Raw genomic sequence first — 16,386 nt, forward strand, 5'->3', positions numbered from 1 at the left:
GTTTCCTTTTTTTGCACAACTCCAAAGCATTTGATTGCCATCCAAATGGTGCTGGATTGCACTGCTTATTTCAGTGCACTGTAACTTGCCTGTCTGGGGTGGGGGAACTGAAACTGCTATGTGATTTGAAAGGTGGGTATGTCTGAACTTTTAATACAGGGCTAGTGCTTTGCTCCCAAAGCCAGAGTGGGGTGGGTTCCTGGTGGCCTGATAGAGAAAACAATCAGATCAAGCCCAAGAGGCCCTTCCATGCTGTTATGTTCCTTGCATTAAAAAAGGGAAGCCTGACTGAGATGTTGAGCAGCAGCAGGGCAGTGTGGAGGGAGGACACCTGGATAAGGTGTTTTCTAGGCAAAGGGTGTGACTGATTTGACTTGGAAACAGCAGCGAGTGCAATTAAAGGGTGTCATTAAGTAATGGCCCTGACTTTCCCATTTCTAGTAACTACTGCTCGTCAAGAGGGATACGTGTCAGTGAGGACTGGTGCACAGAGCTTAGTGGGCGAGGCAATTTCTGATTAAGCTGGTTTTGTACTAAATAATTGAAGGATTCACAACAGCCCCGCACTTCATTCACCAGCAAGCTTTATTACTGTTACTACCAGACAGTACTAGCACTCCCAGACACATACACTGGGGGGGCTCTCTGCCCTTGTCCCATGGGGCAGAGCCCTCCAATCCTACACTGACCGAGCAGGGAGCGTCGGCTTTCAACCCGGCCCCCTCCCTCCTGGTGAGGACACCCAGCCCTGCCCTGGGGCCGCTCTCCCGCCCTCGGCGGTCCTCCCCTTCCTTCGCCGCGCCCGGCGGGTACCCAGGCTTCCTTCCGCGCCGTCCCGGGCAGGCAGATAGGTGAGTGGTCTTGGGCTGAGCGGGGGCTCTGCGGGGCCTCAGCCTCAGCCCTCACCTCCAGGTGTTTTGGCGTGAATGGGGAGATAACGGGATGACAACGGGACGTCCCCTGTCTCCCTTCCGCGGCGGTGGGGTCTGTGCGAGGCGGCTGTGCTTCTGGGGCAGCCTGGGACGGGGTGCGGCTGTAAACCGGGTGGCTGCAGTGTAACCAGTCACACGGTGAGGCAGTGTCAGTAAGTGGAACTGAAAGTATGGGTGCTCTTTGAGTTTGTGGTGGGATAGTTTTGTTTTGTATTGGGCTGTTTATCATAAAGCTAGATAAAAATGTTGCAAAGATGCAGGGCATTTGTCGTTTTGGTGGTGGAAGCAGATAGTAGTATTTTGCAGTTCCTGTAGAAAGACTGTGCAGGCTTCTCCATGTAGTTGGACAGTATCAGTGACAATATGCAGCAGCTGCACACATGGAACTCCTTGAGGAAACAAGCTAGGAACAGCCAAATGCAAAAGTCCTGCTGCAAGCAAGCAGAGAGAAGCAGGAAGGTTTTCCAACCTCGAGCAGTGCTGCTGCTAGCCTGTGTGTAGGTTTTTGCTCCTGACCCAGCCCTCACACCATCCATCCTGCTTCAAGGGCATCCTAGAGAGCATCTCACCAAAATTAATCCCTGCTCTGGTTGGACAGTGTGAGGCCTGAAACTCTGTTCTGTGCTTCACTTCTGCCTTTGATGGTGGGTATGTCACCTTCAGCTCACAACACCCCAGGGCTCTGCCTGTGCGTCAGAGGCTGCCCAGCCCTGCTGGGGCTCAGGTTTGTACCTGGCTGAGGCACACAGGTAGTTCACTTATTCTGGGCAGAGCAGGCTGGTGGAGATAGCAGCGATTTACAGTGCTAAAGGTAAGTGTGTGCCTAAGCCTTTGGCAGCATTGACACCTTTTGTGGCATGAAGAGGGTCAGCTTGCTGAAAAGTGTCCCTGAGCAGTTACCGTGAATGTCCTCTCTGCAGGATTTGGGTAGAAGAGTGGGGTGAAAACAGCATGAGTGAGCTCTCCAGGGTATGCTGCATCTGTGAGGCTGAAGCACTTTAATTTGCAATCCTGGCAGCACACCTATTTCCAGTTTCAATTTAGAGGGCAAGGAATCTTTTTAAATAATGTCTTTAAAGTTAGCATGATAGGGAAGGTTGGGATATGTGATACATGTGGGAAAATATATATATATAATGCTTCTTTTTGAAGAAGAAGGTGCATTTACAGTGAAATTCTTGCTGGTTTTGTACCCAGCTGCAACCAGATTAATCCAGCCTTTACTCTGTAACACACAAGGTTAGGTTAGGTTTTTGATGAGTGTTTCTCAGCGTCCTCACCGGTGGGTTTTTTTTCAGCTGTAACCATGGAGAGCCTGTGTAATGCCAACAGCAGATTTGCACTTGATCTACTCAGAAGATTTAATGAGACCAACCCAACAGGCAACGTTTTCTTCTCTCCCCTCAGTGTCTCTGCTGCTCTGGCCATGGTCTTTTTAGGGTCCAAAGGTAATACAGAGGCACAGGTGCTGAAGGTTAGTAAGAAATAAATAATTCTCTTTGACTTTATATTTTATTTTCATTAAAGATTGTTGTGATTTAGCAGAAAGAAGATGAAATGTTTGTGGTGTTTTTTACATGCTCAGAACAAGGTTTCTGTCATGCTCACTGAGTCTTCCTCGGGCTCTTTTCTCCAGTTGCCCTCCTCCTGCCCTCCTCCAGAGCCCGCTTGCCATGTTTTCTATGACCCTTGTTTCTCATTTAATTTCACTTGTTAATTCTTGAAGTAGGAAACTAATGTAATTAATTAATCAGTCTCCATTTAAATTGATTGGAGTTTCCAGCAGCTTAGTTTTCATGAGGCGTTTCGGCACAGAACCCTTGCTTTGTAGTAGAAGGTCACCAACAGTATGCTTATTACCAATAATACAAATGTTTGTTTCGTAAGAAGCACAATAGTAATACATAGTTTTATATGTAAAGTGTTACAAGCATGATGATACACTGTGATGCTAGTAGTATCTCAGTAAATGGTTAAGCACTCCAGTATCTTGGGTTAGCTGAGCCCACGTGCTTATTCTCACCACAGCATTAGGTTAGGTCGTATAGTTTAAAAAATATGATTACAAATTACAAAAATGGTGTACATAGGAGTGCGCCAGCTTCCCATGGGCCCTCCTGCATGGAAGGGACTTAGTCACTGTTATTTCCCCCTTGATTAGGCTAATGCCTGCTAGCACAAAGAAGGGCGTATGAGGCTTCTCATTGCAGTCACCATTGTGTGTTTGCCTATGAATAATTTCACCTTTGTATTCTGGACTTGAGGAGGAACTGTTTAGTACTCTTGAGTTGATGCCTACTGAATAAGACAATAAAATTATGTTCTTGCTACTTGTACAAACAGACTTTGAACATATATTTCATGTAATCAAACTGACAGCCCCACCTACGATAAACTTACTGACAGCAGAAGTCATACAAAGGGAAGTTAGGGGAAAAATGTGTTTCAACATAGTTAAGTTTAGTAATGCATGTTCCTGTACCATAAAGCATTACTTATGAGAACATAGCTAATTAAGGAGGTAGTGATTGGTAACTGTTAAGGGCTGTTCTCAAGCATATAGGAATTTGTTTCCATGATCATAATCCTATTTTGACTCCATTATGTTTTTGCTTAGTTATTCATTTGTACAACACAGGTTGCATGAAGGGTGGTCAGCAAGGCCTGACCGAAAACCCAATGAAATAAAAGAAGGGTTTTCCTTTGAATCCAGTGTCTGTACACAGCAGTTGTCCCTGCTGAGAAATAGGTGGTGTAAGTTTGAATGTGAACATCCTGCTTTGGGGTAGCCTTCCCTGTCAGTGAGATCTGGCAGCTTCTGCTGTCATATCTGTGAACAATGTCCAGCCAGCTTGCCTTTGGGAAAGGAGGTACTGGTGTAAAGAAACTGCAGTAATGAATTTGATGTTTAAGATGATACAATTTTGTAGATTTATATCAGTTATATTTTCATAAAACCATAAAGGATAGTTGTTCTAAGTTTTCTTGAGACCTTACCTGTTCTGGTTTTGACTGTATGTTCTATAAAGCAAAACCTCAGGTTCCGTTGGGCCAAAGGGGGAAGCAAGAAAACCAAAGTGCCTCTATTGGCATCATCTCTCTTCAGTTCCAAACTTGAGAATGAGTCATGGTGCCCCATTGTCCATGGAGGGGAGGCATGCATATATTACGTGGATGGGACTGGGGGTTTTGATCAACAGCTTTAACTGTCACTGTGTATAAACCAGGAGATTAATATAAGTGGCTGATGAGCGAGTAGCACCAAGAAACTGTTCATTAATTTTTTCAAGGTTTACAGAATTCTCTAAGCAGCTTTGAGCCTTTTGCCTTTCTTCAACCTACCTGTCTTCTGGATCAGATACAAATATACTGTATTGTTCTTTTAAAACTGTATTAGCAGCAGCTAATTCATATTTTATTTCAGACACTTCATTTTGACAAAGTTGAAGATACTCACTCAAGATTTCAGACTCTGACTATGGATATAAACAGAAGCAATGCTCCCTATCTCCTGCGGCTTGCCAGTCGGCTTTTTGGAGAGAAGTCCTACACCTTTTTGCCAGTATGTTGGTGCAGATCGTGATGGCATGGTGGAACCTGGTGGGAAAATGCAGCTATTTTGAGTGTTTATGCAGTACAGACATTTCTAGGCATATTTCTAAATGTTACTGGGCAGCTGACATGGGTTACATACATGCATATGCATTCCATGTCTGTAGGCATTTGTGCATCTCATAAAGGATGTTACACAGCAAACCTTTTTTATTGCTTGTTTTGTTCAGCTGCTCTTGGCCTCAAGAGAAATACCACTTGTTTTGGTTCTTAGTTTACCGTAACTATCACAACATCCTACTCTTGCAACCAGCTTTTTAGGATGCAACTAGCTCTTGTGTCTGTTGCAATCAACTTTTTAGGATGCAACCAGCACTGTGTCTGTTGCAATCAGTTTTTTAAGATTTTCATTGGTCTAGTAAAGCATTACTTAAATGTTTTGAAAACACTGCATTTATCATAGAATCATAGAACAGAATCTTCATGCCTCTTCACCGGTAAAGTATACCTTTGTGTGCACCCAGGTTGCTATTTTTATCCCCCTTCAGCTCTTCCCGAATGTTTTGCTTTATCATAGCTGTGCTTGAGCCTGTTTCAGGAGAATGACAGGTAAATGTTGCAACACCTGCAGTAAGCACCCCATCAGCTGTATATGTGACAAATGTACTATTCCTCTGAGAGAGGAATAAAACCAATCCAACCTCAGAACCACCCCAGGTAGTACACTGTTAGAGCCCCACCTTAGAGCAGGTGATAAGCTGTTTGACATGCACCTTATCTACAGCATAAAGAGATGTTTTCTTATCTGCATATCTGCATGCAGTGACAGCTGTTCTTATTGTTCCAAAATCTAGGATTTCCTGACTAATACTCAGAAATTCTATGGAGCTGATTTGGCTACAGTTGATTTTCTTCACGCTTGTGATGAAGCCAGGAAACAAATTAACCAGTGGGTAGAGAGAGAAAACTGAAGGTAAACGACTTTAGTTAATAAAGTAACCAGCAGTGTTTCATACTTTGGGAGTAGGAGTAGGCTTTATTCTTTGCAACCTTGAGAACAATTTAGTTTTGTCCTGGAATATTCACTTGATGTATTAACAGAACCAAATTATATCTAAACAAGACTTTTAAACAGTTCCATAAATCTGATACTTTTCCATTGTTTATGTTGAGGCCAGTGAGTGCAGGAGAGATGCCTAAACATAGGTTATACCATTGAACTGGAGACTGTTTTAGACAGTCCTGGTACATATTGTGTATACTGTATATATGTATTTCTAAGTCCTGTAATCTAACTGTGGGTGTTATGTAGTTTTTTATGATGAGTCATATGTGACAGTTCAAGCTAAAAATATTACATATTCATCTAATTACTGTATAACTGTTTGCTGTTAAAAAGTATGGTGAAAAGTACAGAGACAGGTACCGAAACACACCTTATTACAGGAATGAACTAGAGTTTTATGTTTGTAGTATTTTCAAGGTATCGGTTTCTTCATGTATGTTTTACATGGCTTCATGTATGTTTTATGTGCCATCACTTTGTCACAAGATTTTGTTGTGACTCTTTTTTTCTGCCCCCCTGAAGGTAAAATCCTTCATCTGCTGTCTGAAGGCTCTGTTGACAACACGACTAGGCTCGTACTGGTGAATGCTATTTATTTCAAAGGGAACTGGGCAGAGAAATTTAAAGAAGCTGACACCACTGACATGCCATTTCGGTTAAATAAGGTAATACAGATATGTCTCGGTAGTATATAACAAAAAGGTCAAATCATTCCAGTGCTAAAGTGAAACTTTGCTTACAGGTAAAATAATAAAAAAATCATAGAATCATAGAATGGTTTGGGTTGGAAGGGACCTTAAAGATCATCCCATTTCAATCCCCTGCCATGGGCAGGGACACCCTCCATCAGACCAGATTGCTCAAAGCCCCATCAAACCTGTCCTTGAACACTGCCAGGGAATGTAAATAGAAAGTCTATAATGAATGTTTTCATTTCACCCCAAAGAATTTTTTATGGATTTTGGTATTTTTCTGTATTCAGGAAGCTATTTGTTACCTTACTTACCAGAACAGTATTTGAGACAATACTCACATATAGATTAGGAGGACCCTGCCTGTGACTAACAGAGTTTTGGCTGCTGTGAATTGTACCTGTTTGTGATGTTAGGTAAGCAGTATTAAAATGATAGCTCATTTTGGTTAAGCCCCATTTTCTTGTTCTGTATTCTGCTTATGTTAACAGCTTTACAAGATACTATATACAGTCATCTGCTTTATCTGAACAAAGTTGGTATTTGTTGATTTTTAATGTCCTTTTTGGGGCCAGAGTAATATAAATGTACAGCAACTCAAAGAAATAGTTTCTTTGAGGACTGTGCTACAGAAGCCAAAGGAGAACCAAATTTAATAAAAACTCATATCTGGAAAAGAAATTGTTATTAAATAGGCGGTCAGGAGTCCGACAAAGACAGTTTTATAGTCAACTGATATAATGCAGGAAAAGTTTTCAAGAATACAGTTTTTAACTTGCTTGTTACCTGTTCTTAACTGTTACTTTTGATAACTTTTTTCTATCCAGAATGAAAGAAAGACAGTGAAAATGATGTATCAGAAAAATAAATTTCATTTTGGGTACATCCCTGAAGAGAAGATCCGTGTTTTAGAGCTGCTTTATGATGGAGAAGAACTTAGTATGATCATCCTGTTACCTGATGACATTGAAGATAACTCCACTGGTCTGCAGAAGGTGAGCCATCTAAGCTAATGCAGTTATTTAACACATAATCTCAGCATTCAAAACTAAAGCCATAATGAACCCATGTTCTCAGAGCCCCATATCTATGAAGTGTCTTTACTCGAAGCCAATGTACATATATCACTGCACTGCATCAGAAATGTTTCATAGCTTGTCTTTTGGCCTGCTGAACTGCATGACTGCAAAACCAAAGCTAACTAAGAGAATTAACTTGCCTTGCATAATTTTTATTTTTAATGACAGAACTTTTCTTTCATTAACTTTGAAACTCCTTGTTTTCTTAGCCTTGGTGTAATGAGACTGTTTTCCATTAAATGACCAGGAACTCATCAGCTGCTTTGAGCTTTCTGATGATTAGTTTAGTTACTTGTTAATTGTGTAATTCCATTTAGTTAAACAGTAAGAATTACTGTGTTTAGTTGCTATCAGTGCATGTTTTCCTTCTGTACATTGCAGCAAGAGAAAAAATGTCTGCATTACTTTGTAAAGTAAAAACTGCACTGTCTCTTAATTTTAATAGCATTTGTAGGATCTATATGGAGCCATCAAAGATATGGGTATGGTCATTTTTGTATAGTTGCTTTATACTTATTTAGTGCTCTATAAAGCCTTGTAAATGTTACTGAAAATGAAACGTTTCTTTATTATTTTATTTTTTTAATTCTAGCTGGAAAAGCAGCTTACCTTAGAGAAGCTTCAGGAGTGGACATGTCCAGAGCGTCTGTATTCCACTGATGTTCGTGTGCATTTGCCAAAGTTTAGGCTAGAAGAAAGCTATGACCTTAAATCAGATTTAGCTGCTATGGGCTTGGTGGATGTATTTGACAGTTGTAAGGCTGACTTGTCGGGAATGTCAGGGGCACGTGACCTCTTTCTCTCTAAAATTGTTCACAAAGCTTTTGTAGAAGTGAATGAGGAAGGCACGGAAGCTGCAGCTGCTACTGCTGGCATTGCTATGCTCTGCATGCCTATCGAAGAGGACAATGCGGACCATCCTTTCCTTTTCTTTATTCGCCACAACCCCACACAAAAGCATTTTTTTGGCAGATATGCTTCTCCAGAGAACTTGGCATTTGCAGACCAGTTCCTGCTGTAGTCAGTGAAAGCTTAGCTCCTGAATGAGCTCGATTTTGATGTAGAAGGTTAATGCTCCTGTCTTGAGTTCCTAGTATCTTTGAGATTCTGCCTTTCCCATAAAAACAGTCCCAAAGGAACTGAGGAGTGATTTATTTTTTTAAAGACATCATCTTTAATAATGAGGAAAATATTAACTGTAGGCAGAAAAAATCTTTTGAAGTGGACTAGAAATACTCTTGGAAGAAACTTGTGCCTTTTAAAGCACAGAATTATCCTCTATGCATCCTTCCATGGGTTTGTCTGTGTTGACAGCCCCCTGTTGTAATAACAATAATTCAGTCATTCCTTATGCATGTATATTAGGATGTTTGTGCAAAGCTACTCTTTCTCTAAAGTCTGGCTTTTCAAAAGCACTTTAATAAAATACTTCTAGGCACCAAAAGGCATGTTTCTGAACAGCTGAGTTTACCCACTTCTGTCATGAAATAGAAGGTCAGATAACATTTGTTTAGAGACATCTATTAATAGAGAAAGGATTAAGTTATTTAAACAAAAGTAACCCTTTCTAGTCATTACCCAGAAAACTTACAATACAGGTTTTGAACAAGGAGGAGAAGTTAATAGTAACTTTAGGTGACATTTTTAAACAGGACCTTAAAAATTTATAGACTTGTGCCGTTTTAGTTATTGAAAATGTGAAAATGTCCCAGGGCTTAGAGGTTTTAGGTGCTTGAAGCTAATGGGTGTCTTTCTTTTGTACAAGTTCAAAAGCTTTCAAAATGACATTTATTTCTGGCCAGAACCTATGTGAACCTCAAAAAATACTTTAGCTTCCCAGGGGATGACTGTATATAATCTGCAGTAAAGGTCTAATGTGCCTCTGTATGTACAAGGATTCAGCATTTACTCTGCTAACTTCCACTACCTCTCTACATACAAAGCTTCTGTACTGTTCAAGAGCCTTGTTCCATGTTTATTTCTGGAGGGTATTTGCTTATATTATGTATATCTTGGGTACTGTAATGTTTTCTTGTAGGTCTCAATAGGGCACAACAATTTCCGTAATTGCACACTGTGTATTAATTTGTCTTTAAGGAACAAATAAAAGTTTTCTTCTTACACTTATGTTCAAAACGGAAACTTCTGCATACCATTTAGCATTTTGGGTGCAAAAGTAACTGTCCCCTGAAGGCTAAAGAAAACGACTGGTGCAACAGGTAAGATCATCTGTAGAAGTCCTTGGACTGTTCAGAGTAGGTGAAAATGCTGAACAACAAATTACTTGGTAGAAGAGATGATTGCGTGAACCATCAGCTTCCCCTGTAAGTAAGTGTAATGACCACAGCTGCTAGCACCTTTAGGGAACAGGAAGAGAGCAACAGTTTATGAAATGACACAGGCACTTGGTCTGTACATTAGTAAACATGTTCCCAAGTGTTGGCAATACCTCAGTTGCAAAGGTCCTGGTGAAGATGTAAAGGAGAGTGTGTATTGCAGATTGCAGATGTGAATGTAACTGGTTTTGTGTTGAATGCTCTGAAAACCCAGTGCTTTGCAATTAAGTCAGAAAAATATTAGCACAAAACCCATGTGAAAATGTGGAATGCTTTGACATTTGCATTAGTATGGGGTTTCTGGGCATTTGTGTTTCAGCCTTTTAGCAAATAAGGCTTCTGCTGCCACAGATGGATTTTTTTACTTAAGGCTCAAAAGCTCCATTGTAATTACATCCTTATCTTTATGTGCTTAATCTCAATTAATGCATGCTAGATACATGATGTCTGAAAGCTTTTAGGGCTGTGATTACCAGGAGATCAGAAGAAAGATAAAACCTTGCATAATAGTACAAATTACAGTAGCTTTATATACTCATGTATTTCTTTATTACATTGGTCTCAGTATTCAGTACCTGAACTATTACACTGAGTTAAATTTGGCTTTCTACAGACGGAATGCACAAAATATCAGCAATTAAGACTCAAAATATCAGCTTCACATTTAAAAAAAAAAAAAACCTAACCGAAACAACAAGTCTATTGGCAAATATTACTCTCACATAATTCATGTCTCACAATAAGGCAGTTGTGAGTGTTTCCTTAATGCTTCTTTCTTTTCCTGCACTTCTGTCAGAACAAGTGACTGGCAAAGGCTGACTCCAAGGGGAAAACTGGAATGTCAAATGTACTCACATTTCTAAAAAATAAATGCTGCTTCAGCTAGCTCATGTGAAGGACTTTACAACAGGCTTTATAATAATCCAAAACTCAGAGCAGTATTTGCTCACTGTGGTGTGATGAGTAAGCCGGACTTTGTACAACTGCTTACATAGACTCTCTACCATAGCCCTTTGATTTCAGTAATTTAAAACAAAAAATCCCACCACCCACCACTGCTTGGCTGCTTTCTGTCTGATTCATACAGTTTAACTTGCTCTTCCTGGATAGTAAATACCATAGTGCAGATAAGGAGGACAGATATTGCTGGGGTTTAAGTCACTTTGTCCTGGAGAAAAAATTTATAGAGATGAGTAAACTCAGGGGATGTTTGGTAATACTTTCACTGTTAATGGTTTTATGTATTTATATATGACCAAAATCCTGGTAAAGTACATAAACCTGATCAGGTTGCTTAGGGACAGATATTTGTCTTGATTTTTTAATATCTTTTCATTAGAAAGGATAAGACCAGTGTAATTCACTTGAACCTATTAAGGAAAAAAGGTACTGTTGAAATCATAAACAGGCTTTTGGGTTGGTTTGTTTGGTTTTTTTACTGTAGTGAATCTTTCTAGCTCTGTCATGTCACCTTATGGTGCCAGCTAAATACGTATTCTAATCTGTGTTCATTCAGGGGCATATGCAATCCCTGACTACTTAATAGAAGTCAAAAAACACAGCCAAGTCCTGGAGAGCTCAGACTGTCTGGAAACAGGCTGAACATGCACAGTGGCTGCTGGCAATTCAGATGATGAATTCATCACATCAGCCAGAGAATGTTGTACCTTCAGGTTAAATGAAACTCTAAACAACCAGCTTGTACAATCACTTTTATTTTTAAGTCATAGGAGATAATAGTCATTTTGGCTGAGAACTCTTTCTCAACACAAGAGGAGACACTCACAGAAATAAATGCAACCTAGTGGTTAACAAGGATTTAAACTCTTTGTACATGAGAAAACAGTGCAAGATCTTAGAATCTTAGAATCATAGTTAGGTTGGAAAGGACCTTAAGATCATCTAGTTCCAACCCCCCTGCCATGGGCAGGGACACCTCACACTAAACCATATCACCCAGGGCTTCATCCAACCTGGCCTTGAACACTGCCAGGGATGGAGCATTGACAACCTCCCTGGGCAACCCATTCCAGTGCCTCACCACCCTAACAGTAAAGAATTTCTTCCTTATATCCAATCTAAACCTCTGCTGTTTAAGTTTCAACCCATTACCCGGTCCTATCACTACAGTTCCTAATGAAGAGTCCCTCTCCAGCATCTCTGTAGGTGCCCTTCAGATACTGGAAGGCTGCTAGGAGGAATCTTAGAACAAAAGTCATGATTTCATATAAATATTTAGTATAAAAGCCTGGACAATTCCATACCAGCCGTATCATCCAGTTTTTTTATCTGCAAGAGTCAAACTGGCTAAGTAATGGAAGCAATAAAGAATTTCAGGCTGTTTCTCACATGTACTGAATTGCCCAGCATGGACTGTGGCATGGCCTTTCTCATGGTCTGCATTATTCCTTGATGGAATGCCTTGTATAAGAGAAAAAGATTGTGGTACAGCAGATTTTGGTGGTGCTCCTTACAATGGAAGCAACTGTCACCTGATGGGATCCAAATCTCATCCCCAGGCTTGGGTGGCACTGCAATATTTGTTATTTCTTTAAAGCTCTACAAGCTGAAGATGAATAAACACACTGGTAGTATGACTCTTCAGAAGCGACCATTCCTGCCCTGAAGTGAACTTCAGAAGGTGCGTGCTAGAAAACAAAGAAATATACTTCATTATTTATGGAGACTTTATACATTGTCCTGAGAAAAAATGGACAGTTTTGCTTTGGACTGTTTCAGAGGGTCTGGAAATGGTACAGGTTGAAATGTCCATTTTGAGCACATCTGGTGCCAATAGACTTTTTAATGGGGCATGGGAATTCCTCAAACAGTGGAGGTGACCCTCTTTAGAGGGAGTATGAAAGAGATGCACATCAGTACGAGAGAGAGTGCAGAAAATGGAAAACAGTACTTTGCTTTGAAAGAGGCCATAAAGCATGATGGGTTTGAAACTTTACTTCTTGTTGCTAACATTTTAGTAGCCCATTAGACTGGACTGTCTGATGGAGCTGTCCTGAGGGGCACAATCTCTTCTCATTCAGGACTGAGAAAAAACAACCAGGGGCCAAGGAATTAAAAAGCATCTCTGAACATGTTGCCAAGCTGTGCTGCCCTCTGAAGGTGAGCACACAACTGCTTTTATTTTCTTCAGCAGTGGAAAAGATATCCTGACAAGCCTGCTCTGAAACTGGAGCATGAGAGGAGACACCTGATAGTTTCCAATGAACAGGAGGAGTAGGGGAAGGAGATGAGCACAAGGCAAACTACCCAGCATATGCAGTAAACTTAGTAACAAGGGAAAGTATTAGCCTGCATATACCTCAAGTAACAGGTGAGCTATTGGCTTACCTGTTGGCAATTGCCTGTGTCCTGTGTGTTAGCCACCCCAGAGCACTTGGTGAGATCCCTTTAACACTTTGGCTCTCATCTTGTAACGCAGCGGAAAGCCTGCAGAGCCCCAGCCATGCTGCATGACCTGGTGATGGGAGAGACCAGGGTCCACTGGGGAATTCACAGGCATAATGAATACAACTGATTTAGGTTCCTAGCCAGACTATTTCTGCTACTGGAAAATTATTAATGAAGTCTCCATAGTAAGGCCACCAAGTTCTATTTATTATTTTTTATTTTCTTCCTGTGGAAAAAAAAAATGGAAAACCATACAAAGAACCATGGGAAACATCGTATACATGGAAAAAAGCAATTGTGACCAATGCAAGAGCCACTTGATGAAACCTCCTTCCTCTCTTCCACATCAAATACACAACAGACAAGTTTATGGAAACCCAGGACTCTGTCTCACCCCATGCTATGCCTGATCAGCTCCCTTCTTGCAGGCTGAGCTCATCTCAGCAGTAGGCACAGAGATCAGCACTGCTGTTCTGCCCTAGTCCTGAGCGAGCTGCTTTGGGAGACCTGTTCAAGAGCTCCCATCCCAATTCTGTGATTTCGGTGTCATGGTCAGTGCTGATCACAGTCCTGGCTGCTTGAATTATTCTGGACCTGTGTTTCAGAGGTGCCTCCTCACGCTATTACTCCTCCATGTAATTTCAGCTACATCTCAGCAATCAGGAGTCATCTACCCTTACTTCTACCTCAACCCACATATTCCTCCACACAGTGCTCAAAAGCTCCCAGGTAAGCACTAGACAAGATTCCTAGCACAACTCTACAGGTTATCAAAACTTTCCCTAACCTGGACTTGTATAGAGTCAAAGCCCATTAACTTTTCAAGGTGACCCTATCATGACCCCATCTTGCCTTATTTCTCCATATGCCTTTCAAAAAACTACCAGGATAAAAATACTAATCTAATCAACTATTGCATTAATTCAGACAACAAGAAAGTTCCAACCAAAGAGCAAAAACAAGTGAACTATGGGTTAAAAAGAAAAACATGCAAATATACATAAATGAAGCTTATAACTCAACTTTAGAAAGATACTTTGCTCACAGCTTTCAAAAGCTCATGAGATGCTGCCGAGGCATACCAAACCTGTTGCCAGTTTTATAACCCACTGCTTAGACAAGACAGGGCAGCTGTTGACCAAAACCTTTGACAACATGTGTCCAACCCCAGAATAGAATAGTTGTGACATATTTTACAGCTGAATTATCTTGGTAGTTGCAACTTCTTGCAATATATAAAAGCTAACATTACCAAGAGTCTGAAATGTCTTGCTAGTAATTCTAAACCTGTCTTCACACTTTGTGGTTATTCCTCATCACTAAAGCCCCTGCCTAGCATCCTCCATAAACATGCAACAAGAATGTCCTCTAATACCTGACCCAAATAGCAACATTTTATGTCCTCCAAATACCAACCCAGCAAAGCAAAATAAATCCATGTTTCTAATGACTGTCTTCAGGGCTTGTTAGTAAATAAATCCTGAGGTAAACTGGTCTTGAAAAAACAATTATAGCCCACTAGTGGTCTGTAACTAACGAATGTGGCCTCTCTTCTAGACAATGATTTCTCATAGGCATGCCACAGAATGTAAATCGTAGTACAGAATGAAATCGTAGCTCTTGCAGATTTGGAAAGCCTTACTTCTACCATCTGAACTCCATCAAGTCCTTGCTAAATACAGACCACCACAGAGGATTTTGATCAGGCCCACTTTGAATGCTTCAAGCTGCTCTGGAACAGGGGGCACTAAATATGCAAATGGAGGAAAAACAAGATTGCTGTTCTGTAAAACTTCTGTGCAACTTTTGCTGCAATAGCTAGAACACGGTTTGTTGCAACAAGGGAAGTTTAATTACCTAAGACGTGATCAAAGAGCCGTAAACAGAAACTTAAGGCTTTGAGTGAAGATTTCTGTCACCTGAAGGCAAGAAACTACCATCTGGGGTTTCCCCTTAGGTAAAATGTTATAGTGAATTGGATTTAGGCATTAGTAGGTACTCACAATGTTAAGAACAGCTGGTGAGGTTATCCCATTCTTTTAACTAATAGAAGAAAATAAGAATGGAAAAAATACCTCAGACTTCATTGGCCCAACATTTCTGTCAGTCGCATCAAAGGGAAGCACAACAACCTGTGGTACAGCCGTAAGACAAACAAACATGTTGAAATTTACCAGTCCATTGATCTGATTTGTTTTCAAGCTATGGTCAGCTTACAAATCACAGGCCACTTAAACATTTACATCAGTTCTGTGTCTTAAGAATTAGGATGAACATTGATTGACAGTGCAAGTAATATTGCCAAGAGATTATGGATTAATATAACACCTGTTTTCATCTCTGTTCCCATCTTTCTACGTATCTTGACAGCAGACACAAACTCAGAATAATAGTCCCTAGCCTACAAAACCATCTTGCTGTGAAAAAAGGGGCACTTATTTGAGGAAGGAGAGCACATAGAAATGTTTAAGGAATCTGACTCAAACCCTCTAACAGTACACAGACATGTAATTGGTTTAATTTCTGAAACATTTTGGTTACACCATAGTCTTTGGTTTAAATCCTACATTTTTGTCACACAGAACTTAGTATGATCACTACCAACCTGGAAGCCTCACACAACAAAATGAATCTCTAACACAATCACCTTTGGTTGAGAGAAGACAGTAATCATAATGTTTTGAAGGTTGTATATTGAAAACCTTTGATCAAGGCCAAGGTCCAGCAATCTATCTTGAAACATAAGTCATCATCTGAATTTCCTGCTGCAGGAAAGCTAAAGTTGGTTTCTGGACTTGGAACCACATTCTCAGACCACAGACCTGCTCTGCTAAAGTTACTTTGAATGAACTCCAGATTTGTCGGCTGTGGCAAACCCCTCTGATCTAAGCTCCACACAGCACCAAATACCTCTGCTGTCAAGAAATACCTGCCTGCAATTTGTGCGTACCAGGTAGCTGGCTGGATCATACCACAGGTATAGCTGCAGGGAGGTGCAAAAAAGCCCTGTATAGCTCCAAAGCAAAGCAGTTTTCTTTTGCCAAAAAAATAAATATTTATTTACAAATTAAATTATAGTAGCTAAAATTTTTAATGCTGTTAAAAATGCAATACTGTAAATGTGAAATGAAGCACCAGTTCAGCAAATAAAACAGATGAGAAAAAAACTAAATGATTCAATACTGTAAAGAAAAAAATAAATCCGGGATGTAGTCCTTTTGGAGGAGCGTTAGTAACCTTCTCACACTTCTCAGGGAAGTCAGCACAGCCACCTTCTTCTTTTAGCAGGTATGTGGCATTCTCAGCTGATCAGCAAAGATC

The 16,386-nt window shown here is 40.5% G+C and overlaps 1 protein-coding gene across 1 annotated transcript; it reads left to right on the plus strand.

Moving 5' to 3' along the window:
- Positions 1 to 824: 824 nt before the first annotated feature.
- On the plus strand, positions 825 to 8,342 carry LOC117438816 (leukocyte elastase inhibitor-like). Its single transcript, XM_034074197.1, has 7 exons — positions 825 to 851; positions 2,231 to 2,406; positions 4,357 to 4,494; positions 5,339 to 5,450; positions 6,067 to 6,215; positions 7,070 to 7,237; positions 7,914 to 8,342. Exons 2-7 carry the CDS (start codon positions 2,239 to 2,241, stop codon positions 8,340 to 8,342), a joined length of 1,164 nt encoding a protein of 387 aa, XP_033930088.1. The 5' UTR covers positions 825 to 851; positions 2,231 to 2,238.
- Positions 8,343 to 16,386: the final 8,044 nt, after the last annotated feature.

Source organism: Melopsittacus undulatus, unplaced genomic scaffold (genome assembly GCF_012275295.1).
Source record: "Melopsittacus undulatus isolate bMelUnd1 unplaced genomic scaffold, bMelUnd1.mat.Z mat_scaffold_646_arrow_ctg1, whole genome shotgun sequence".
NCBI classification, from domain to species: domain Eukaryota; kingdom Metazoa; phylum Chordata; class Aves; order Psittaciformes; family Psittaculidae; genus Melopsittacus; species Melopsittacus undulatus.

Excerpts from the sequence above, each read along its gene's own strand:
- LOC117438816 (XM_034074197.1), top strand. The coding sequence starts at position 2,239 with ATGGAGAGCCTGTGTAATGCCAACAGCAGATTTGCACTTGATCTACTC. Across the intron at positions 2,407-4,356 it reads CAGAGGCACAGGTGCTGAAG|ACACTTCATTTTGACAAAGT; the intron begins GTTAGTAAGAAA and ends ATTTTATTTCAG. Across the intron at positions 4,495-5,338 it reads AGTCCTACACCTTTTTGCCA|GATTTCCTGACTAATACTCA; the intron begins GTATGTTGGTGC and ends TCCAAAATCTAG.